The following is a 23172-nucleotide window of genomic DNA, read 5'->3' as shown; positions in this document are numbered from 1 at the left end:
AGGAGCAGGGGATGGTGGCACAGCTCTACCTGTGCCTTCCTTCCACCCTGTGCCAGGGGCACCCTGCTCTTCTCCCTGGCCTGGGGAGGGTCAGTGTGCAGCTGTTGGGGAAAACTAGCTCCAGCTATTTAGCAGCGTGGGAGGGCTGGCATGAGGATGTCCTGGGATCTGTGGATCTGAGACCCACTCCTCACACTGAGAGCCCTTTGGAAGCTTCTCAAATAAGTGTCGTTAAATAACCCGTTTTTCCTGTGGCCCAGTCACAAACAATTTCTTTCTTTCACCTAAAAAATTTTAGAAAAGAAGAATACCATCCAGTCAAAATGTAGTTTTGCCAGCTTTTATTTTAGCCTTGTTAACAAATGTATTTAATGCAAAGGCAAACCAGGAACTCTATAATTACCATACTCTCTGGATATAGAAACCAGCAGAAGATCTCATAGTTAGGTATCAAAGAAAGCAAAATTACTTTTATATATCCTGAAAAAAGACATTCTACTTCAGGCAGGAAAAACTATAAAAAACCCCACCAACCTATCTGGGAATGCAGTAAGCCAAAGGAGAGCAGCAGGAGTTCTGGTCCCACAGAATTATCTCTGTGCTGCTGATCTGTGACGGGGGCCAGGAGCTGCTTGTCCGGAATGGTGACAAGTGAGGGACACTCTCAGTCCTCACCTCCATCCCTGTGCCCCTGGCTCAGCCCTGGGCCACCTCTGAGGGCAGGGACAGCTGCTCCCAGCTCAGGGCTGCACTCCAGGGCAGATGCAAGAACCCCTGGGCCATATCTACATCCATGGATAACCTCCAGGCCTGGGATGACCCTCTTTGTGTGTGTAATCCCTTTGGAATTGCACTGTGCAGACAAAACAGCTCAAAACTCCTCCCTGGGGAAAGCTTCAGCAGAGCTCCCTTTACATTTTCACACCAGCAACTATCCAGTGAGAAAGGAGGTAAATTTGCAAGAAAAAACCCACTTCTGTTAAAAACAACAATAGCAAAAGATAATGGGAAAAACTCAGAATCCAAGTGATTGTTCTCCAGGCAATCAGCTGAGCTCAACCGTGCAAGGAAAGAATGAGCAGGAGCGTTGGGGCCAGGCTCTGCTCCTGCTGCCACACTGGGTGGGTAAGGACAATAGGGACAACGGGGCCAAGCCAGGAGGGCCACCATTATACAATATCAAATCACAGGCCTTTGCAAAAATGTAACCTTATCGATAGGGAATGAGAGGCAGAGCAATTAAGTGAGTCTTCTGTGACCCTGCAGAAGGATTTGTTTCCCTTTGATCTCCCTGTAGATGCGTGCCATTCCTGGCCTCATAAAACATGGATTTATGAGCAGGTTCACCCCAGTGCAGCCCTCCCCACAGCTTCCAACCATGGCACATTGTCACTGAGACCGTGGAGCAAAAGCTCCAAAAACTTCCAGAGAAGTTCTTTGCTCACTCTGTTTATGCACCAAAACCAAACCACATATAAAAATTGTAGAATTGATGAAAGCAACATTATTTACCAAGAGTCTTCCTAATTCATGTGGGTATCAGGAGGAAGCATTCATAACACAAGCCTATCTTTACCTCCTTCCTGAATGATCTGACCAATGGCTGCTTGATTTTGTTGTTTCAGAAAACAATCTCTCTTACATTCCATTAATTGCTCGAAGTCCTGCCACATTTTCATTTGCTTCATGTTCGACCCGTGACTTTCCCGTACAACTTTCTGTTTCTCTCGTAGTTTCTGTTAAAAATACAAAAAAAAAATCAGATTTCTGCAGCAGCTCTACACCACAGAAGTTGCTCACATAAGCAGCATGGAATGACAGAGATTTTTATATGCTATGGAAATATTGTTTTATTCACGTTGACAACACTCCCTGCAAGTGCTAAAGGCATTAACACCTGGGACTTAGATCTTTGTATGGACTGACAACTATTTCCATGGTTTTTAACTGGCTAAATGTTAGTCTTATCTATTTGAGAACTTATGCTAAAAATCTGACATCATTTCCACGCAGAGCTCTTGCAGTATCAAGGTGCAACCCACAATGGATTCATACCATGGTACTCTAACATGAAATCAATGTTTTACAATTAAACCCCCTCCTGATTACTAACAGAGGCAGCCCAGACCTGTAAAAATCACTCAGACTGACTAAGAAAAGGAAATTAATAAAAGCTGTTTGGTGTGACTTGCTAAGCCCAGCCTCGCCCCTGCTGATCTGAGCTTCAGACAAGATTAAAACTGGACAACTGCTTTTGTCTGACGCCGCTGATCCCTTGGCCTTTAGCAGCAGTGATAAGGGTGACAGGCTCAGAATTTATTGTCTTCAACAGGTTGCTTTATATACAACAGAAAATCTGAGCTGGCACAGTTCCTTATGCCCCTGTTTCAGGGTCTTACCCAAATGGTTTTCAGGGAATGTGCTGTCACATTGAGCTGTTTGCCTATCCCTTACAGCAGCTCATGCTATTCCCTGCAGGAAATCAAGCCCTGAGGAGGGAGCAGGATCCTTTTCCAGGGTATTAATTACCAATGCCAGCAGTGATGGAATTTTCTTTGTAGGCTGCACAATGCTTTTTATAAAAGACTGACCACAGCCTTTGGGAATAAGCTTCACAAAAATACAAACTGTACAATGGCTGTACAAGGTAAAAGCCTCATTCTTACCTTCCCAAGGTTTTCTTGTTCAAGGATTATTCGTGTATACTGTTCCCTGAAGGAAACATAAAATGATTTTATCATGATTCGGTTCTGTGTAATAGGACAGAATAATGATGCAGACATGGAAAATGATGGAAATATTAGGAGGTTCATAAATGAGACAGAAGAGGAAACACAGAAAAAAAATGTTTTTGGCATTGGACATCACATCCCTTGATATGAAGGATCAGATCTCCTTGTCTCAGCTGTGCAGCTGGGAAAAGTGATACTGGCTAAGGTCTCATATTTTTGAAGCAGGCATGATGACTGCTCCTTCCAGCTTGAGGGCAACAGTGAGACCATGCAGATGAGATCCTGATCCTTCTTGTAATTAATTTATTCTGGTGACATCCTGAGGGGATCCACAGCCTCACCCGTACGAGTGTCAGAGTTTACAGACCCACAGTCCTTAACTGCTGTGAATGCAGCATTGGAATGAGTGGGAAAGTCCAGGAATGAGGAGGAATGGCATTTCAGCCCAGGCCTGACAGGTCCAGTGAGTGCAGTGGCACTGCTGCACGTTCCTCTCCCAGAAAACAGCCCTCACATCTGGGGGCCTAAGCACAGGCTGAGAAGTGTTAATGCTGACATTCAGCATGGAAGGCCCTGGCTGTACCAAGTGGCCACATCACTCTGCCATACCCAAAGCTGACACATGACCCCTGACAGTAAAATATGCAAACCACAAGAGCACCGTCCACAGACAGCACAGGGACCTACCCTTAGCTTATCTGGAATGTGACCATAGGAAAAAAACTGTGCACTTGGCAACTTGGAAGAAAAATCAATTATATTTTGTGTGTAATTATTACATTTTTCTGGTGTGAGAGTCAGCTGGTGCAATTCAAAATAACCCAGCTCATTTAAAGAGCTTTCCAAAGTGCTCAGGGTGGACGACCTCTGAGTAGAGAAATCCTGATTTCCAGAGAGAAATGTCAGCCTTCAAGATGCCAGAGCCTGAAGGTTTCCTGGAGTGTGAGAGCAGCTGTGAGCACCCAAAGCACCGTGTTCCCTTATTCCTTCTTTCTCCCAAATACTCCAGGACTTTGACTGGAGCACTTGGGCCTGGGGCCAGCTGGTCCTGCCTCCACAGGAATGGAGCTGGATCACTTCAGGATCTCTTGCTCTTGGCCAATTCCAGCCAGAAGAGATCAGAGCTGTGCTGAGGCTGCTCCAGGTGCTGTGCTCTCCCACTGATCCCAGCAATCCTCACCCAACTGGAGGTGAGGCTGAAGCTGCTTCTTTGCCCTGGCACAAAGCACGTGTTCTCACACATTTGGCCTCCAGAACACCCTGGGGTCTTTTAAAAGCAGAGTTTTCAAAGTAATCATCAGATTTTATGTCTTTCCTAGTAAGTTTTTCTTTACTATTTATAATGATGACTGGAAAGAATGTAACTTAATAACTTTGTTAAAAACCCCACAACTTTCTATTTTTAGAAAAGCAAATTAACTTTTCACATTCCTAACAAGTGACTCCACGGAACAGAGAGTTTATATTCAATAAAGAGGGTCTGAATTAAGACATTTTTTGTTCAATACGTTGTTAGGAAAGTGCAATTCTATTTATGGTTCATTTTTACTCCGTTTACATTCCAGTGCTTGCTGAAAAATACATTCAGGTTCTAAAGGGATGTCTAGAGAAAAATGTAATCGTCTCATTTTATATTTTGCTAAGATGTCTCTATTGAACTTTGCTGTAACTCATTGAAAGGAGACAGCTCTGTGACCTCTTAGAAAGGTCAGGACTGTGGCTGGTCCCTGTGGGAGGATAATTTCCACAGTCGGGAAGTGAAACGGGGACAGCACAGAGGGGTAACAGCCTGTTCACATTCCCTCACCATACCTGGGATTGCATAGCTGGGCTCTGCTCCATTCCAGCACTGAGCTCTGATGGCTGCTCCGTGTGAATCCCCACATCCTGGATGTTCAATTCCCATGTATTTGAGTTGGAGAGAACCAACCTGAGCTCCCACTCCTCGCTGTCTGACTCTGCTGCCTCAGCTGCCTCTCATCTTCATGAATATTCACATCATCACTAAGGTTTTATCTGTTCAGTCTTCTGCTTAATTGTGCTGTTTCATCTTTCCTTCATTAGACAAATGTTTATTTTCTACAGCCTTTCATTATTTTGTGAGATAGAGAAGAGCCCTCTCAGCCTCCATCACCTTCTCTCTCCTCGTCCTTCTCTTTTCCCTCCCCGAAGTTCGTAGTTTTGATTCTTTGCTTACTCTTACTTTCCTACACTCTTTACTACACAGTGTTTGAACTTTCCCATGCCTCACATCCTTGCAGAAGGTCTCTGTGATGGTTGTTACTCTGGTCCTTTCCTTCCTGGTGATCTCTGCCTCCTGTTCTAGACATGCAGATGCAGCTCCACCGGTACCAGTGCACGGGGCTTCAGGAAGGGTCTGATGGATTCTCCTGATAGAACCTCTGGAGTTTTCTCACTGTTTGACACATTTCCCTATCAATGGCCATAAAACTGAGCAAACACGAATTTTAAAACTGTTTTGATAAATGTTTTCATGACTGGGAAATACTGTGGTGGGAAAGCAAAGACCACCTTGTAAAACTACTGACACCAACTGGATTATTTTGTTGGCAACAAGGATCTGAGATTTACTTTTCTGGAAAACAGAATTTCTATTTCATGCAATATTCTGAAACTTCAAAAAACTAATTATGAAGGATAAGCCCTGGGTATTTTGACACTTTTACCAGCTGGAAATTATAAATGTTTTGGATTTTCCTGATGCCTAATTTTGAAACAGTTTGTTGACTGTTGCCTGAATTTTGTTTCAGCTTTTACAGTGTATTGGAAGATTGAACATACACAAAATTTTCAACAGGATACTTTTACAAAAATATTTAGTTAAGTTACACTTAGTTGAGTGTAAAAAATCTCTACGACATGGTAACGTTTAGACTTCTTAGCACAGATAATGAATCCGAAATATCTCATTCTCAGAAAACATTTCCATCTTTGGCAGGAAAAAATTCTATTTAAAATAGAAAACTACACCAAAAATAATCAGCAGCTCAATTTATACTATTTCCTGTTTCTCTCCCTGCCAGTCAAAGGCGAGGGGTCCTGAAAAGAGTCACGGGATGAAGGAAGTGGCTTTTTCTGAAATCAGTGAAACTGAGGGTAAGGATGGAGGTTCATGGGATGGTGCAGAACCATCCACAGAGTGTGGGGCTGCCAGTCAAAGCCCATCCTGGGCTGAGAATCTCCAATGGGTTGGGCAAATCTCCTGGTATGTCTGACAGAACTTGTACATTTACAGCAGTATAGGCTGGAATCCGAGATGCTTATTTTTAGATTATTATAGCATTTCTAAATTTATCAGGTGAACTCCTCCAGCCCAAATGCCAATGAGAAAATTCCTGACTTCAGCCTCAGTTTGTGCATCTCCTTCAAGTCACCCCAAGGGGAGAGAATCCTCCCCAGGGGAGCACCCTGCCCCACTCACCGAACCGCCCTGCGCCGCTCCTGAGGGTCTGGGGACATGTAGGCCTTCATTTCCTCCTTGGCACGCTGCAGCTGGATCTCCAGATTCTGTCAAGAAATGTATCATTTCAATAGACAGATGGGTGTATTTATTATAGTTGCCATTTCATTTCACAGTGAACCATTTGTGCTCTCACCCTTTTCATGCAGTTAATGTAACGGTAGTTGCTCTCTTCCTGGGCACACTCCTCAAGAAGCCCTTTCACTTCCTGTGGGAAAAGAGTAAGATTCCAAAGGACATGGTGACTGCAAGTTCCCAGGAGATGCCCTGTGTTGCCATATAAACCATGAGAGTTAATAAGAATCCTGAATTGATAATTTCTCAAATGTTTAAATCTCTTTTAGACTGAAAGACCACTGAGTAGTTTTAGATTTGCAGTTTCAGTCACAGTCAAAGATGCAAAATGGCTGTTAACAGGTGCATATAAAGATTTGTCTTGATCAATTAATCTTTATTTTATGGTCCAATTCTTCCCTAACAGACAGTGTCCAGGGCAGCAGGATTTCTGGCAGATGCACGTCCCTGCTGATCAGAGCTGGATGAAGCACCCTGAGTCCATGTGCCGCTGCTCAGGACCTGTGTGACTGCAGCCACCCCACACAGCAGCTTCAGGCATGACCTGTGGGTCACACTGACTCACTGACTGGATTTGTACTTTCCACATCCTGAGGGAGGGCAGGGGAACACTGCAGCACAGAATTAATCCACGTGCAGGAGCCAGCCCCACTTCACCTGCTCCAGCGCCGAGCGATTGGTCTCCAACCCGGCCACGCAACTGTCGTACTGGATTTTCTTCTCATCACGTTCTTGGGTTAATTCCTTGGTAAAAAGGGCAAAAAGGCACATCAGTGAAATCTTCCTTTGACTGGCATGCAACGCTCAGACCCCTCACACAGCAGCCCCAGCTCCTGGCACGCTCAGGAGTGTGACCCTTGCTGGCACATGGCTGTGGTTACACAGGAAAGCCACCAACCCCCTCACATTCTGGGGATCAGAGAGAAGGAAATCCCCTCTGTGCCCTGCCAGGGTTATAAGGCTGTGTTTGCAAGAAGAAAGAACAAATAATTATAAAAATAGACCTTAGGAAGGGATCAGTATAAGTTCTCCCTATGAAAAGCCAGATTTCCAGCTGTGCACAATCAACCCCTTTGCTGGATTTCATCTGCTGACACTTTGAATGGAACCATCAAAAGTAGGTTTTCTGGAAATTTCATTGATAGATAAATGCACCAGTTTATTTAATTCCATGGTAATGAGCCAACTTATGGCAGCTGTAGACCCAAAGGACTTTTTTTTCCCCAGCTCTCTACAAAATTTTGAAAACAAATGGACAAATTTGTCAGTGCCACAGACTAATGCAGGAATTCGATCAATGTAGCCAACGTTTGGATGAGAAGTTATCTGCAATCCACTCAGAGAGGACAGTGTTGAAATACAGAAATAGCTTTGCCACTAGTCTGAAAGTAACTCTGCTTTGGGTTTTAACGATGACTTTTCACATTTTCCCCTGATGTAGTAATTTTTAAAATTGCTATAAAGGACTGAATTTTGTGTCAGCTTTTACAAATCCCAACCTTTAGCACGTTGCCTGCTGCAAACGCTGTTGACACATTCTGCTCTTTCCAGCTTTCCCTCAGAGTTGATCATGTCCTTGTAGAGCACCAGAGATCTGTAAATTGGATTTATTTGTGGGTTTGACTTGATTTATACAGAAAGAGAGGTGTGTTTCTACAAACCTGGCAGCTCTGACGCAGCTGCCTCAGCTCTTTGATGACAGGAGCGAGGCTTGCCTTCTTCTCTGTCACCATGGCATTTAGTTTCTTCACCTGAGAAGGGGACAAAATTATATTCATTAACTCTGTGACCCTAATTGGACGTTTATGTAATTAGGGATGTGAAAAGAAAGGGAAGTAAACCAAAATACGGAGAGAAAAAAATGTGTGATGGAACCTTAATGATACAACTGAAGTTGAGGCCGAATCAAGAAAGGGGAAAAGCCCATCTGGCAGTGGGGTCGTTCCCATAAATGAGGCAAATTCTGCTGCCATTGTTCCAACTGAGAACATCCCAAAGAAGTCCAGGGCACTGCCCATGCACAGAGGACACTCAGAAAAAGGAAGAAATCCTTAAGAAAACAAATACACTTGCATAAGTTAAACAAAGCTTGAAAATGCTAAAACTGAGTCGCTTTGACGTATTTAGACTGAAAATTCAAATTGCATCCACCTTTCTGTTTGAGAGTAATTCTATTTTAGTTACACCATTTGATTTGAAAAGTGCCCTAATGAGTTAAAAAGATGCTCTTTTGCTTTTTGCTCTCGTATAATATTTTTAAATTAGAAATTCAAGTTCTTTCTTGCTTCTATGGCTATGTGGGCAGGTAAATTAAAACATGACAGTTCTAAGGGCAATTGAAAATCAGACTATAAAGAAAAAGACAAGCTATTTAGCTCTTTAAGCATATTAAGTATCTTTTCAACAAATGCTTAACTCCAGTGATTTACAAACATTTTAGAAAAAGCCTCCATTACAGATTCAAACGATTTGTCTCTTTCAAATAATATGTCAAATAAGAACAAATAGGAAACCACTTCTGAAATCACAAAAAAAAGTAAAAAATCAAAGACAAGAAGATTTGATACCCCCAAAGTTTCTGAAGGGGAGAAAAGGATTTATTTGTAGGATTTTAAAGAAAAGAAATGCACATCTTAGTAAACTTTGTCAAGATTATCTTTGCAGATGTATTTGTTAAAATATTTTTATATATGTATAAACACAGATTAAAGGAGAATTACAAACCCAAGCAAAACCAATAAATTGGGTTTTATGTGCTGAGGAACTCAGACTGAGGAAGTGCAATAGTTTAAGACAAAAATCACCATTTCAGACATGTTATCTAATGTCTGGCCTTTCACTTCATCCATTTCACTCTTCACTGCAGACACTCTTTCCAGCTCCTCCTGGGTGTAGCTGTATCCAGAGATTCCTTTCTTCTCCTCAATTGCTTGCTGCAGACACAAACAAAAAATGCTGGATGTGAGTCCTTTAACCAAGAAATTCCTTCTTGGAGCCAAATACTGTGAAGAAGTGAAAAGGGTAAGTACTGTAATTAATTTATTTTATTAATCAATTTATTATAATTAATCTAGCTTCCAGAAAAGTAGATTTTATCTCGTGCCTGAACAGCAGGACAATAAAAACCCTCTGTAAATACAGTATTTGGTCATCCAATGCTCCATGAAGTGAGCAGAGAGTTTCCACAGAGTAAAGTGGGCTGGAGGTCAGGCTCTGAAGAATTTCAATGTGTGAAATCTGTCTGCTTGATCAGAAGCTGCAGCTGATTGTTTTGTAAAGTATTTTGGTAACAAGAAGACAGGGATTGGAAGAAAAATACCACAGAGTGTTCCTGCACTTGGGATGCTTAGTTATCCAGAGTAGAAATCCTGCTGCTGCTGTGCTGGCTTAGGGAAGACTCATCCAGTTTTAAACACATTTTCTTCTAAATATTTTGAGGTCAGAATGTTTCCTTTTTGCCTGCTCTTTCTTTGAGTACTATTCCTATACATTTTACAGCAGTAATTTGGATCCTATTTGCTGCTGGTCATTCTCTAAGCCCTCACTACATCTATGGATACCACAAAGTAATTTAAGCATCCAGCCTTGCCCAAAGCAGCATTTGTACAGATTTACCATCGACTTCAAAAAGGGGAGGGCAGCAGGAGCTGAGGGTGAGAATTAGAATAATCCCAGCAGCATGCCCGTGATGCTGAGGCTGTTCCCAGGGCAGGGAGGGCAGGGGGAGCAGCCCAAGCTCAGGTTACCAACTGCTGCTGAATGGCCTCGTGGCGCTGCCTCAGGAGCTCCTCAGTCCTCTGCAGGATCCCGTACTCCGCCGTGATTTCTGCTATTTCCAGGCGCTTCTTTTTGTAAAACGTGTTCTTGCTCCGGAGCTTGCTCACGTACTGCTTGAACTGCGGGGAGAGAGCAGGGACTCACTTCACTTAGAGCAAAGCAGGGCCTTAGCACGGCGTCAAATGTAATTATCCTCTTTGTCCTGCACATCGAACACGCAGTGTTTGGAACACGGGGCTGGAAGTCAGGATTCCCAAGGTCTGTTTATTTTCAGCTCTGCATTCGTTCACTGAGCAAGATCAAGGGAAGCTTTCTGTCCCAGCTCACTCATTTGCAGGCCTGAGATCACTCCCTTCTGCTCGCCACCATTTGACAGCTGGAAAAGTAAATATTCCTGGCCAAACGTTATGGGAGTCATGGATAATAAAAACTTAACGCAACAGTAATTTGCACTTGTTGCAGAGCCCCAGGCCTGCACTGCACAGCCCCAGCTCTGCAGACCAAAACATGGCCACGGACAGCAGCAAAATTGGAAGGGGACATGGGAAAAGAATTTTTTTTTTTTTTTTAATGTTCTCAGTAGTTAGAACTTGTTCTCTTTCCTGACTCCTGCAGACCTAGATGATATTGCTGGCTAAGTTTTCAAACCCAGGAAAATAGAAGCAGAGTCCTTGCATAGAAACAGAGAAATGCAATATCTGTTTTACTCAAAATCTAAAGCAATGGAGAAATTATATTTTTATTAAACACTGAGAAAAGAATAAAAATCCTTACAGTGCAACAGCCTAAGCTAATTTACAACTGGATCTGGGTGTGTTCAATTTGTAACACAAATACCAAGGCTTGAAACAAACAGGTAAGATTCTTCTGTGCTTTACCATTTTCCATCTGTTGAGCAGTCTCAGCTCTTATCCTTGGATTTTACATGAGAGCTACATGGTAAATGCCAGTCACAGCTCAAAAAATGCATTCAGATCCAGAGATGGAAAGAAAATAAAATTTATGAGAGTAAATGATGTAAGAACAGGGCTTCAGAATGCTCCTGGATGAGGAGGCGTTGAGTGTGTGCAGGGAGCACAGACCAGGCAGCCCCAGGAGGAAAATTAACCCCACTCCCACTGATACAGGTTTGAAATTCAAACGTAAAATAACTTAAATTTCAAACTTCACATGAATTTTTCTTTTTACGAAATTATCCCTCTCCCTTCTACAGAATAAATCCAAGCCCCCAATGTGACCACAGGCTAAGAACCCCCAGAGTAACTGTATGTTCTATAAAAAGTGTTCTGGGCAAAATGCCCACAATGAAATCAACCCTGTTCATCTGCCATCCTGTGCAATATCTAGGCCAAAGCTGCCTCTCTCTTGCTACGCTCCAGAACTATTTTTAAAGCCAAAAGCTATAAACGTTTTTGGTGAAAGAACAAACCCACAAATTACTCAATGTGCTCTATGCAGATTGGCCTCTGTGAGGCTTTGGGATAACATCCTACATCCTGCTACTACCCAGGACAAGGATACCCAAGGTCACCTGAGCCCCTGTCACACTCCCTGGTACATTTAAGACAGTAGCACCAAATTCATTCCTTTCCATAGCAAGCTCAATCACATCCTCTTCATTAATACAAAAGACTTCTCTTTTTTCTTTCTTTTTTTTTCTTTAATTGCTTAGACAATACCAAGCTTTCTGTGATTCCCAAGTGATTACAAAAGTATAAATACAACCTCTCCAACCAACTCAGGAAAATCTAGGGGAAGCATAGTCATCTGTCTTGATCCTTGAGACATTTCATTTGACCAGTGGAATATAATAAAGAATGAGGTAAAAGGATTAAACTTAATATGTGACCGCACAGAGCTATCAAATCTGAACGATCTTCTGTCAGTGTATCCCAGGATGAAAAGCAAACTATAATTCTCTTCACTTTTAAGGTCTTGAAAATAGCTCGAGTGGGAGGTAGGGTATTTGCATATTCAGTATTCAAAGCATAATGTATTTTACAATGGAAGTCAAAGGATCTTGTTGATTAACGAGCCAATTCCACCACTGTTCTATTATTAGTTGATTAACCTAGGACTATGTAATACAAATTTCATCCCAAATGAACTACAAGTTGCTCAGAGTGACAACTGAAATCCTTTTAGGAGGTGGATGTCAGCACAGCCTCTGGCTTTTTAAAGCAAACTAAACCTTTCACATAGCTTTTATTGCAGCAAACAAGGTAAAACACATATAAACAGCAGTAGGAAAGTGATCATCTGTGTAGAAAATCAATCAATAATTTGGCAAAAACTTCAAAAGATCTGATTTACTCCAAGGGCAGCACAGATTAGCCCCTGAAAATCTCACTGACTGAAGGCTCCTTTAGATCCAGGGCCAAATTCTGAGCTGGAGCTCTTAGATTTGACTCCACTTAAATCAGCAGCTTGTAGGAATCTTACAGCAAAATAAGGCTTCTTCAGCCTAAAAGCTGAGAGTCATTCCACAGGTTTCCAAAAATTAAAAGAAAATATAAAATACCAGTGTTTTCATCAGTGTGAGCATTGCTTCTGAGGCTTTATACATATCATGTGTACATGAGAAATCAATGCCACAAAACACTGCATTTTACTGTGGTGAAAGGTCTTCTCAATAATTCGAATAGTTCACAGAGAAATAACATTGTTTGGCCACAGCACTTTCAAGTAACCAAAGGAATCCACTTCTGGGCAGCAGCATTTTCCCATAGACCAGGGCAACTGCTCCCTGTGTCCAAACTCAGCAGGCTCATCCTGTGGAATTCCCATGGATCTGCCTGTGCAGTGATGTTCCAGTCAAGGCCATGTCCACCAGTAGCTTTTCTTTCTCAAGCAATTTAACACAAGCAGTTATTTCAGCTTCAAAGATTAAATGTCTGGACAAGAACCAAGTGCTGGCACTAAGGGAGCAGTGGAAGCAAACCAGCCTGGAGCCCGTGTCAGCCCAGTCACAGCCCCTGGAGACACAGAAACCATCCAAGAGAAAAGCAAGCGAAGATTCTGCCTTTTTACTTGGCTCTTTTTATGGGTGACTGTAACACAACAAGCATGGAATGCAGATTATGGAACACAGTGAATGAAAACAGGACTTTGATTTCTCATACAACACAGGTATGCACCATCCCTGGGCAGATCTCCTGGATTATGCTCCATTTTTATTGGAAGAATCCAGCAATGCACCAGCTTCATGCTTCTCCATTTATCAGAATCTGGAAGAGGTTGGTGTCACCAAACTCACTCTCGCCACATTTGGTGAAGGAATTACTATAACAGTTCTAAATAAAAATCCAATCAGGGATTCTCCGGGGCATCCAGAGCCTGGTCATGCCCCTCCAGGAAAGGACATCAGCCTGGTGACCACGTGCCTTCTGTGGTCAGAACTGGGGCCAGAGCCCAGCTCCTCTATGCAGCCTTGGCTTTTCACTACAAGCTTCTCACCTCATCTCCTTTAACCTCACATTTGCCCCAGGAGAAGTTTTCACAAGGTTCTTATGCCAAGATTATCATTAAAGGAGAAAATGGATAAAGCTTGTTTTCTGCAAAGAACAAATCCCAGGTAAATCGCTCACTTTGGAGTCCAATCTTTTAAAATGGTATTTTCTGGATTAATGCAGCAATTGGATTGTGTTATTGTAATCAAAATATTCTTCATACAAAAGTACTACAGAAAACAAAGTATTAATCATAAAAAAGTGGGGTTTTATGAAACACATAATTAAACAAGGTTTCAAATAAAATTAGTTAAGAAAATAATTTGCATAAGCACAATATTTGCAGAGAATCTTAGCTGACTATATCTATTTTCATTAAGAACTGAGGAACAGATGTTTTAATTTCTAACTAGACCAATTAATGGGATACAGACTGTCCAAAGTATTAAAAATCAGTTAGGAAAAGTTCCTGAACATGACAGGTTTTCCTTTTTTTTTCCTAAGAGGCTCTAAATTTAAGCTAGTACAGCAAGTGTTGGACAGAGTTAATAACTCAGACAACAGAAGGACGAGCTTATAAAAGATAAGAGCAGTAGAACCTCAGTCTAATAAAATGAAAGTATCCTACAGCCTGCTCATGGCTCAGCTCGGCCAGGAAAACTCCTCCTTAGCATTTTCCAGGAGTGCTTGCTTCTGGTCAGGCAAGAAATATTAAAACAGCCATTACTAATACTTCAAATCAATCCAAATATTTATAGTGAAACCCCATTTTAGGTGCTCAGGGAAGATGCACAGATCAATGAGATCCAGGATTTATCCACGGCAAGGGGTGCTGAGGGAGTGCTCAGCTCTGGGAGATTTCCCTGAATCTCTGCGTATGTTTGGTTCAGGTGACAGGGAACTTCCCACAGCAAAAATCTGGCAGATTCAGGTGAATCAACAGTTTTTGGGGAAAAGTGGCAAAGATCTTTGGCCTGAGGCTGTTTTCTCTATTTGCAAATGGAAACATTTGCCTTGTTTTCCCAGGGGCAGGTAGGCATGGATGAGCATTTGTATGGAAAAAAGATTCAACTCCTGAGGTAAATGTGTGCAAACCTCACACACGTGTGGACAAAGTGAGAGGACTTCCCATGCCCTGGTCCCAAATCCAGACTAATTCCCACTCCTGCAGTTCAGCACAGCTCTGAGACGACTCCCAGCCTTCCTGGGGCCCTGTGCTGAACTCTGGAAAGTACAATGGGTTGTGTAAAGGGCTAAAAATATCCCAGCTTTACCTAGGATCACTTGTAACTGAACCATCCAGCATTCCAAGTGTCAACATGTGATTCCCTAATTTTCAGGATCTGACAGCTGCAGTGAGGAGCTGCCAACCGTGCCCCCTGCTCACTGCACTTTGATTGAAGTACTTAAAAGGACTTCATAATCCCCAAAGCAGACAATTTATTCCTACTTTTTCGTGTTTGATGTAAATGAATTGGTTCTTCCCTGCTGTTTCTCCCGAGTTCTATCCAGGTGTACAAGCTCTCAAACCCAGTGGAACGCTTTTCGTGACTGTGGAAGAAAACAAAAACACCAGCACCTAAAAACCTCAGCCAGGCCTGACCTTTTGGTGAATGAAGGGCTAAAACCACCTCAGCTGGGGATCCAAATGCTGGTTTGGAAGCACGAGGTAGGAAGGTGCTGATTCTTCCATTATTGCAAAGTCTTGAGAGTGCAGTGGGATGTAATAGGACAGAGCAAAGTGAGACAAAGCAAAGATTAGAAATTCTGGGTATAGGAGAAAAACAATGCTTTGATTCAACTGTAGCGCTTCGATAGGATTAAAAAATCCACTTAAATTTAAGACATCAAAGCTATTTGTTGAAACCCTCTCTTCCTGCCTTTTTAAAAACGGAGGACCTAAATGTCAAATGTGTGACTGGAAGAGGAAAGTGTAAGGAAGCTCTTGGCTGTCCGAGTGTGAAGTGAAGGTTGAATGGACAAACTCCTCCTGTCCCCATGAACTGCAGCACTGACTCACCAGCACATTAATCACCATTTCCTTTGCTATTGGCTCAAAGCTGGAGCAGCAGAGCACTGAACCAGAAAATACAAATCCTAAAGCAGAAGATACCAAACAAACCTGCAGCAGGAGCTTGGCTGGGAGTGAGGAACCCAGACTTTCACTGGGGAGGGAGAACCTGCTCATGCCACTTTTGCTTCATCACCTCTTCCCTGCCAGCCCTGGCTCATCTCAGCCGCACTCTGAGGCAGGACTGACTCTGTGCATCTGCCATGGACTTTGAGGAGATGCAGAATCCACAGCACCAAGGCCCTGTTGCAGCAATTTTGGCAGCAGATATTTACAAAGAATTAAATATCCCTGTCTCCACCTTCCAGATGAGGAAACCACGACCTTTGAAACAGAAGCGATCAAAAACCATCAAGAATTCAAATCCTTTCCTAGTCTTTAGGCACAGGAAACACCCTTTATGCTGCTTTGCACTGGTGCCTGTGAGTACTACTGCATTTTACCTAAGGAAGTAATAAACATGAACAGGACATGGATTTATACATTGGCTTCCTTGCCAGTACACATTTCCTTGCAGAAAGTATTTTACAAACCAGGAAATGCTTCTTACGAAAACACAAACACTTCTGATTTTAAGCCAGTGGTTTTTTTCAAAATTTCTCGGTCATTTATTGTTCTTTCTGCAAAATGAAGGCTTGAAAATATTTTAAAAATCAAATGCAGAACACATTTGAACAAAAGGAACGCAGGCCATGCCCAAAACAGATCTTGTCCTTTTTCTGTCTTGAGCCACTTCCCTGTGTCAGACAATTAACTTGAGTTTTTCATTACTAAGCCTTTTACAAGGTTATGAGGTTTCCTTCCTACCCAGTTCTCCTCAAATTTCTATGGATCAGTTTCTTGTCTCCTGAAGAATAGGCACAATTATTTCTTACCTTACAGTGCCTGTGCAGATAATGTAAAACATATGCTGCTGTCTTGCTAATACATTCTTGTTGATTAATTAAACACTTCTTTCCATCACATGTCACGAAACACAATTTGTCAGCTTTCTGCTTTTAGTTTTTGCTTAAAAACTTGTCAAAGACTCCAGCAATGTGCCCACTGGAGCTGAAAACCTTGGAGTGGAGAGAAATCTAAGGCAGTGGGCTCCTTATTATTGCAACCAAGGGAAAGGGTACGGTGTCTCATGGGAAGAGAAACCAACATCTTCATTTTCCACGTCTCCGTGCCATTACTCCCACCTGAACTCCTCATCCACACTTTCAGACTCCTTTAAAAGTAACTGATTTTGTGGAGCAGCCACGTCCTATGGGATTAGGAAGGGAGTTCCTTCTAAAAAGGGCGTTCCCTGGATCTAGTAGTATGTAAAAAAAGCACAAAAACAAAGAACAAGCAAGCAAAGAGTGTGTGCCTCTGGCTAAATGGTGACAGTGCAAAGACAATACGTGAGAGGATGATATTAAGTCAGAGAATGATGCAGATAAAATTCTCTTTAGTTTAGTGACTCTGCCTGGAAGTTCCCTTAGCAGGATTCTTCCCAACTGGGAAAAATCACTGGCTGAAGAAAAGTCAATTTTTTTGCTGACAAACCAATACCAAACTGCAGCTCCCTTATTCTTTGTGAACTTCTGAAGCAGAAAAAGCTGCTTTGAGGAGTACAGCTGCAAATCTCCCTGTGCCTGGGCCACACTGTCTGTGCCAGTCAAAGCTGGTGTTGCAGCTGAGCTTCAGGAGGGTCTGGGAAATTTGGGTTTTAAGTAAAAACTTCTGTGGGTAATAAATACCACAGGACTAATTGCATCTCTGATAATCATTGTTATTATGCTTTATAATCATCCAGACTTTTTATATTATTTATAATCCTATTGACCTCAATGGTTAGTTACTCACCATCATCCCACTGTGATGGTATTGCTGTTATTTGGGCTGGAATGTTAATACAGCCTGACACTGAGTCCTTGTATACCTTGCAATGGATTAGGCACAATGTCAATAAGAGCAATTAATAATTTGAAAATATTAATCCCTTGTATTTTATACCTTGCAATGGATTAGTGTGAATCAGAGAAATTAATAATTTGAAAATCGCTACAAATCCCTACCTCCTCCTCAGTCAGGACTTCGGAGCCTTCCAGCCCGTGGGCCTGGCTGCTCTTCTGCTCCCTCTGCCTCTCCAGGCTGGACATCTCTTCCTTGGCAGCCTGAAGCTCTTCTGCCTTGGCTTCTTTTTTCCGGGAAATTATGGAAGCCTGCAAGATCATTAACGTAAAAATTGCCTTGTTTAATCAGGAGAAAAATGATTTTTAGATAAAATGTATAAATTATATACAGCAGCTTAAACCACGACCTCATTGAAGTTGGCTGCAGCATCCCAACTTTCTCCAGTATGGATGAGGTTCCCAGCACAGCCTTTTTGCCCAGATTCAAGCTGATGTATTTTACATTTTAGATTTACATTTCCTCACCTCCTTTTTTCATTTTCATTGAGGAAAAAAGGCAGGCATTTTAGCTGCTCCATTTCTTCTGCTTAGTCCCTCTTGGTGAATATGTAAGATACACCAACATGGCTTAACTGGAAAGTTATCCAAGATTTCACAAATGTCATAATACAGATTTTTATAACTCCAACCTACTCCAACCTACAGAAATATGTTACACTAAAGCAGAACCAAGCCACTAAATCTTGGCAAATAGCTGGATGATGATGAATAAAGCAATAAAGCACAAATATAGTGTAGATTACAGATTATTTTTTTCTTTTTTCTTAGTCTAGAAGATAAACCACTTCAAAAATAATGTTTTATACAAGACTGAACATTTAATAATACCTGAGTTTTGACCAGAACAGATTTGGTAACATAAGTATACATTAGTTCAAGGATTAAAAAAAAAAAGGCATTTTTTCTCTTGCCAAAGTATCCTGTTGAAAAATACTCTAAAATAACACAACACATTCATTTAGATGCAGGTGCTGGAATTTGAGGCATGGCTGGTTTCTTCAAGTGAAAGGAAAAACTTACAAAAAAATGAAGCCAAAACACAGAAGCTTTCTCACACTCAGCTGAGAGGACCAGCTTTCTCCCTAAATAAATCTCCACCAGAATTGTGCTGGGGTGGGAGCTCAGCTCTTTGCTGCATGAGGTGTCTGTGGTGACAAACCGGGGGACAACAGAGCTGATTATTTTGTGAAACAGAACCCAGGTCCTGGCAGAAGAAAGCAAAGAGCTCCACAGGCTCTGAGCTCCCAGCAGCAACCTCAGCTCCTCCTTGGTCCCAGCACATTCCAGAGCAGGATTTTCTCTCAGGAAGAGCATCTCTTCCAAAACAAAAGGATGTTTCGCGTTGCGTTAGCGGCTGAACTGCAGCACATATCTTATCCCCATCTCTTCCCTCCCACTGACACATTTTACTTAAGCCTTTTTATTGCTCAAGCCATCACACTGAAGATCTGCCATAAAATTAGCAGTGGTGCAGGTTGCCTTGAAAAGGAATCGCTCAGGTTCCTGCGTAAAAAAATCTCCAAGTTCATAAATCCTTTTTTTAACTTGGGAATTTACTAAGACTGCACCAGACAGCCTGTTTTACAGCAAGATTATTTTACAGCCTCAGGATGAGAAATCAAAGAATTCTTTCTTAAGAGATGCAGAAAAATGGCATTTGGTCAGACACAAGGAAGGCACAGAGCTGCAGCAGGCAGCCCTCATGCTGCCTCATAAGAATCCATCCACAGCTGGAACTTTACCAAAATAGCTCCTGCAAAATGCCCCTTCCAGAACTGCTGTGATGTAAGGACAGCAGTCAAAACATTCTAAAAGCAACATTTCACTCAGCCCTAAACATACATATGTTCAGCAGCTCTTTATTTCCCTTTTGATCTCCATTATTATGTATTTCTGCTGAGGATGCTAGATAAATCAAAGGAAAAAATCAGCATGTAAACCAATCAGTGACTGATTTTTTTTTTCTCCTGCTTCTGCTTAAACCACATTTTGTTCCTTCTTACCTGCTGGCGATACATGGAGAATTTACTATCAGTTGGCTCATATGTGATCATCCTTTTCTCAATAAGCTGATTCATTTGTGCATTGACTTCATCTAGCTGCAAGACAGAGTGGAAAACTAAGGAAATAGAGCTTGGTGTCTTTGTCTTCTCCAAGAATTAAATGCTTTGCAACCCAGATTTACAATCCAGCCAGTTCCTTTTTTTAAAAACAGAGAAACAGACCCAAAAAGCTCAGTGAGTCATTAAGTATTGGCCAGGAAGAGGCTGTTTTTGGATTTCCAGTTCTGTGCCTTTATGATAAGGCAGAACCATGACGTTGGCCCTGGAAATGAAGTAAACTGGTGCATGTGCAGAGAAAATGCAGTGAGTTGGTACAGAAGAAAGAAATTGCCACATACTGAGTGAAAAATGTCATTTTATTGACATGAAACTAAAATTCCCTTTCATTCAACCATTTAACAGAAGTTCAAAGGGAAGCAACATCCATGTGCTTGGAAAACTGAGGATCTCAAAGAAATTGTTCAACAGGACTAAAAATACTCTAACACCTGGGAAAAAAAAAAAAACAACAAACCCAACTCTCCTGTGAATTCTATTCTATTAGTGCCAGAACAGGCTTCAGTTTGAAAATGGCATAAGAATTCCCTTCTGTGAATAAATTCCTGGATTTTATATTATAAAATGCATGGTGGAGACATGCTTGGTGCAGTTCAGCTCCTTTTTAAGGTGCTGACATAATAAAAAGCCAACTTAAAAAAAAAAAAAAAGCTGCCTAAGGCCATGCTGTGATAACAGCCAAGTGTATGACATGTTTTTATTATCGTTCAAGAAGATACTTCCAAAATATAACAAATCAAAGGTTACATCATGGAGAAAGAGGGGAAAAAAACTTAAAGCTTTTTAAAATACTGCGATGAACCCAACAGCCCTCTTGGAAAAAATGTGCAAAACAGGGTTTCAAACATGCCTGAAAGACATAACTGCAGCCACAAATATTGTTTTGATTAGAGGAACTAATCTAGGAAAGCAGAGGCTGAATCACAGAGCTGGTTTATTATTTCAGCCCTAATCTGCCATTTATTAATGCTGTCATCCCTTAAGATGGATACTCTGTTTCCTCATGATCTCTATTTCATGGCAAAGCCTCAGCTGGAAATCCCAGGGGTATTAAACTGGTAAGAGAAGACATTTAGGATGTAGGACTGCTCTTCTTCCCTCTAACGTTGGTGTAAATCTTCCTCATTATCAGCAATAGAAATACTAACAATTAGCATTCCTCTAAATTCTTCTAGGACATAATATTTCGTATTTAATCTTTTATTTAGGATTATGCAAATAAGAAAACTTCATTGAGTTAATATATAAATGTACTTCTGTGGCAACAAATCCCTCTGCACGTTCTGGATATATCTGACAATTAAGGGTTTTTCTAAGACTATTTGCTTTTAACTTATGAAAAAGCCTGGAAAGGCAAATCAAGTATTCGATGCCCAAATTTTCTTTGGTCTTAAAAACTAAATCAAACAACGCAAGGCTCTTCCAAACACTGAGGAGTTCTGAGCCACTGCACATGGATTACGGCATCATCTTGTGAGGATACATCCCTCAGGGAATGCTGTTCCCTCCAGAAGCTCTGGATGTGTTGGCATAAACCCCCTCGATGGCAGGGAGAGTTTCAAACAAATGAAATCTGAAGAGAAAAAAAAATCAGCCTTTTAGTGCTGAATGAACACCATTTCCTCAATTGCACCTAAGGATATGTTTGGGTTTGGGGCTGGTTTATTCGTGCCTCTTTTGTGGGTATTTAAAAAACCCTTTTCCTTGTGTTTGCACTCAGTGATTGAGACACCTTCGGTTTTACAACTGAGGGGATCCCGCTTTGGGAACGGAACATTTTCTCTAGGATATGAAGCAGGGATAAGAACACTGCAGAGTCCAGGAAGCTCAGACCATGCTACAGAACACAAATGAAGGGTGACCTTGGTCCCTCACCTCACTTTCCAGTGCAGTGAGATCAGCTTGAGTCATGGCTGGCTCTGCAACCACCTTTTCTAAGTAATACACTGAAGTCTTTTTACTTTCCATCTCTCCGGGTATTTTTTCAGTTACCAGGTAGGAATTGAAATTTATCTCTTCTTCTAGTTTCTTCATTAAACCTTAAAAACAAATTAAATCAGCGAGTGTCTATAAAAGCAACGTAGCAGATAATTAAGTTTGATTTCCCCAACACATTAAAGTATTTAGCAGCTGATTACAATAACAACAGCATAACATTTGAGTCTTCTTTTCAGTGCTCAGAGAAAGGGGGAGTTACTTGATTTAAATTTTTAATCTGGATCTTAAACAATATAAGAGGATTTATTATGCACCTCTATCTCTAGCATGTAACTATCTCGAACATGCTCCTTGAGAGACTCTTCTCATAAATAGCCAGTAAACCCCATCTCACACGAAACTCCAGCTGAATCAGATACAGAATTCAACACACACTGCTAATATAAACAGCCATTGAACCTTTATCTGTAGAAAAATCTTAATTTGGCCTAGCTTGTTGATAGATTTATTATATCCTTGGAGATTCGTGCTTACATTATTTTTTTTTCTGTCTGGCATTTTAAAAGGCTTTAAAATGGCCAAAGTTTAATGTCTGCCTACTTTAAGGGTCCTTTACACTGCTGGGACACAGACTGCCTCCCTGTAAAGATTTCTTCTTGAAAGAACAAAGATTTAATCTCAGGACAGTTGACAGACTGAGAATGCAGAAAATAACAATCCAATAGAAAAAAGCAACCCCATTTATAAGCTTTGCTGGACACCAGCCTGATGCACCTACACCTTCACCAGGCTTAGGAGGACTTGGCTCTTTCTAAGCAGAGTAATTCAGGCTCCTTTAACAGATCATTTATAAATAAACCCAAGTAGGTGCAGATAAGAACAATTCACAGATAGAAAAATGCAACAGAATAAAAGGAAACATCTATTTAAGTTACACTGCACAGTCTCCACTGACAACAGGCAGTTCAGTGCAATAATTCCTCAGAGACAACTGTGCCAAGGACTACAAGATTTGGAAGCTGCACATCAGATGAGAGTGGGAATGGGTATTTCAGAGAATTTTTCATGATCTAGGTGATTCAGGGTTCTTCTTCATTTACAAACAACTTGCTGTGGTTGGGATTTTGGTTGTCTCCATATTAGGGAGAAGATGGAATTGTGATGAAAGGCCAAGGAAAACAAGAAGTTCACAATCTCCATCTCTTTCATTTACTGCACAAGCAGAGAGAAGTTGAGCACAGAGATACAAAAGTGCAGCTGATGCTGCTGAAACAGAGATGGGAAAGGATGTAGTTGAAAACAGCTTTTGGTTCTCAGGCTAAGAAGCCTGACTGCCAAAGGGAAAGGTCAGAACAAAGTGAAAGAGCCCAGGAAAAGGGGCCCCCGTTCTTCTGCTGCTATTTACCTCTAAATCAGTGTCCTGAGAGCTCCTCCTGAGCCCTGCTCCCAGCCCACTCTGACAGGAAAGCTGCCAGAAGGGAAACAAGCCATCAGCTCTTGAGAAAACCTCAAGAACTGGGAGAAAAAACAGGCCCTGGGGAAAGCAGCACTGCCAGCGAAGCCGAGTCAACACAAACTAAAAAGGA

The 23172-nt window shown here is 41.6% G+C and overlaps 1 protein-coding gene across 2 annotated transcripts in view; it reads right to left on the bottom strand.

Moving 5' to 3' along the window:
• Positions 1–326: 326 nt before the first annotated feature.
• IFT81 (intraflagellar transport 81) overlaps positions 327–23172 on the bottom strand; it is a 35843-nt gene continuing 12997 nt past the window's right edge. Inside the window, exons 8-18 of one of the 2 annotated variants that reach the window (XM_066199827.1) lie at positions 21524–21687; positions 19532–19627; positions 17631–17777; positions 10035–10184; positions 9093–9221; positions 7950–8039; positions 6946–7032; positions 6350–6421; positions 6175–6260; positions 2667–2712; positions 327–1736 (exon numbers count right to left, since the gene is read on the bottom strand). In XM_066199827.1, coding sequence (XP_066055924.1) covers positions 1554–1736; positions 2667–2712; positions 6175–6260; positions 6350–6421; positions 6946–7032; positions 7950–8039; positions 9093–9221; positions 10035–10184; positions 17631–17777; positions 19532–19627; positions 21524–21687 — 1250 coding nt within the window. In that variant the 3' untranslated portion in view covers positions 327–1553. Of the gene's footprint in view, positions 1737–2666; positions 2713–6174; positions 6261–6349; positions 6422–6945; positions 7033–7949; positions 8040–8163; positions 8339–9092; positions 9222–10034; positions 10185–17630; positions 17778–19531; positions 19628–21523; positions 21688–23172 lie in introns of those variants that run through there. The other variant, XM_066199828.1, reaches the window with a different exon arrangement.

Source organism: Chamaea fasciata, unplaced genomic scaffold (genome assembly GCF_029207755.1).
Source record: "Chamaea fasciata isolate MVZ Bird 193981 ecotype frontalis unplaced genomic scaffold, bChaFas1.0.hap1 SCAF_18, whole genome shotgun sequence".
Lineage (NCBI taxonomy): Eukaryota > Metazoa > Chordata > Aves > Passeriformes > Sylviidae > Chamaea > Chamaea fasciata.
The sequence above is the reverse complement of the archived record's forward strand: the minus strand, read 5'-3'. Positions and strand labels throughout refer to the sequence as shown.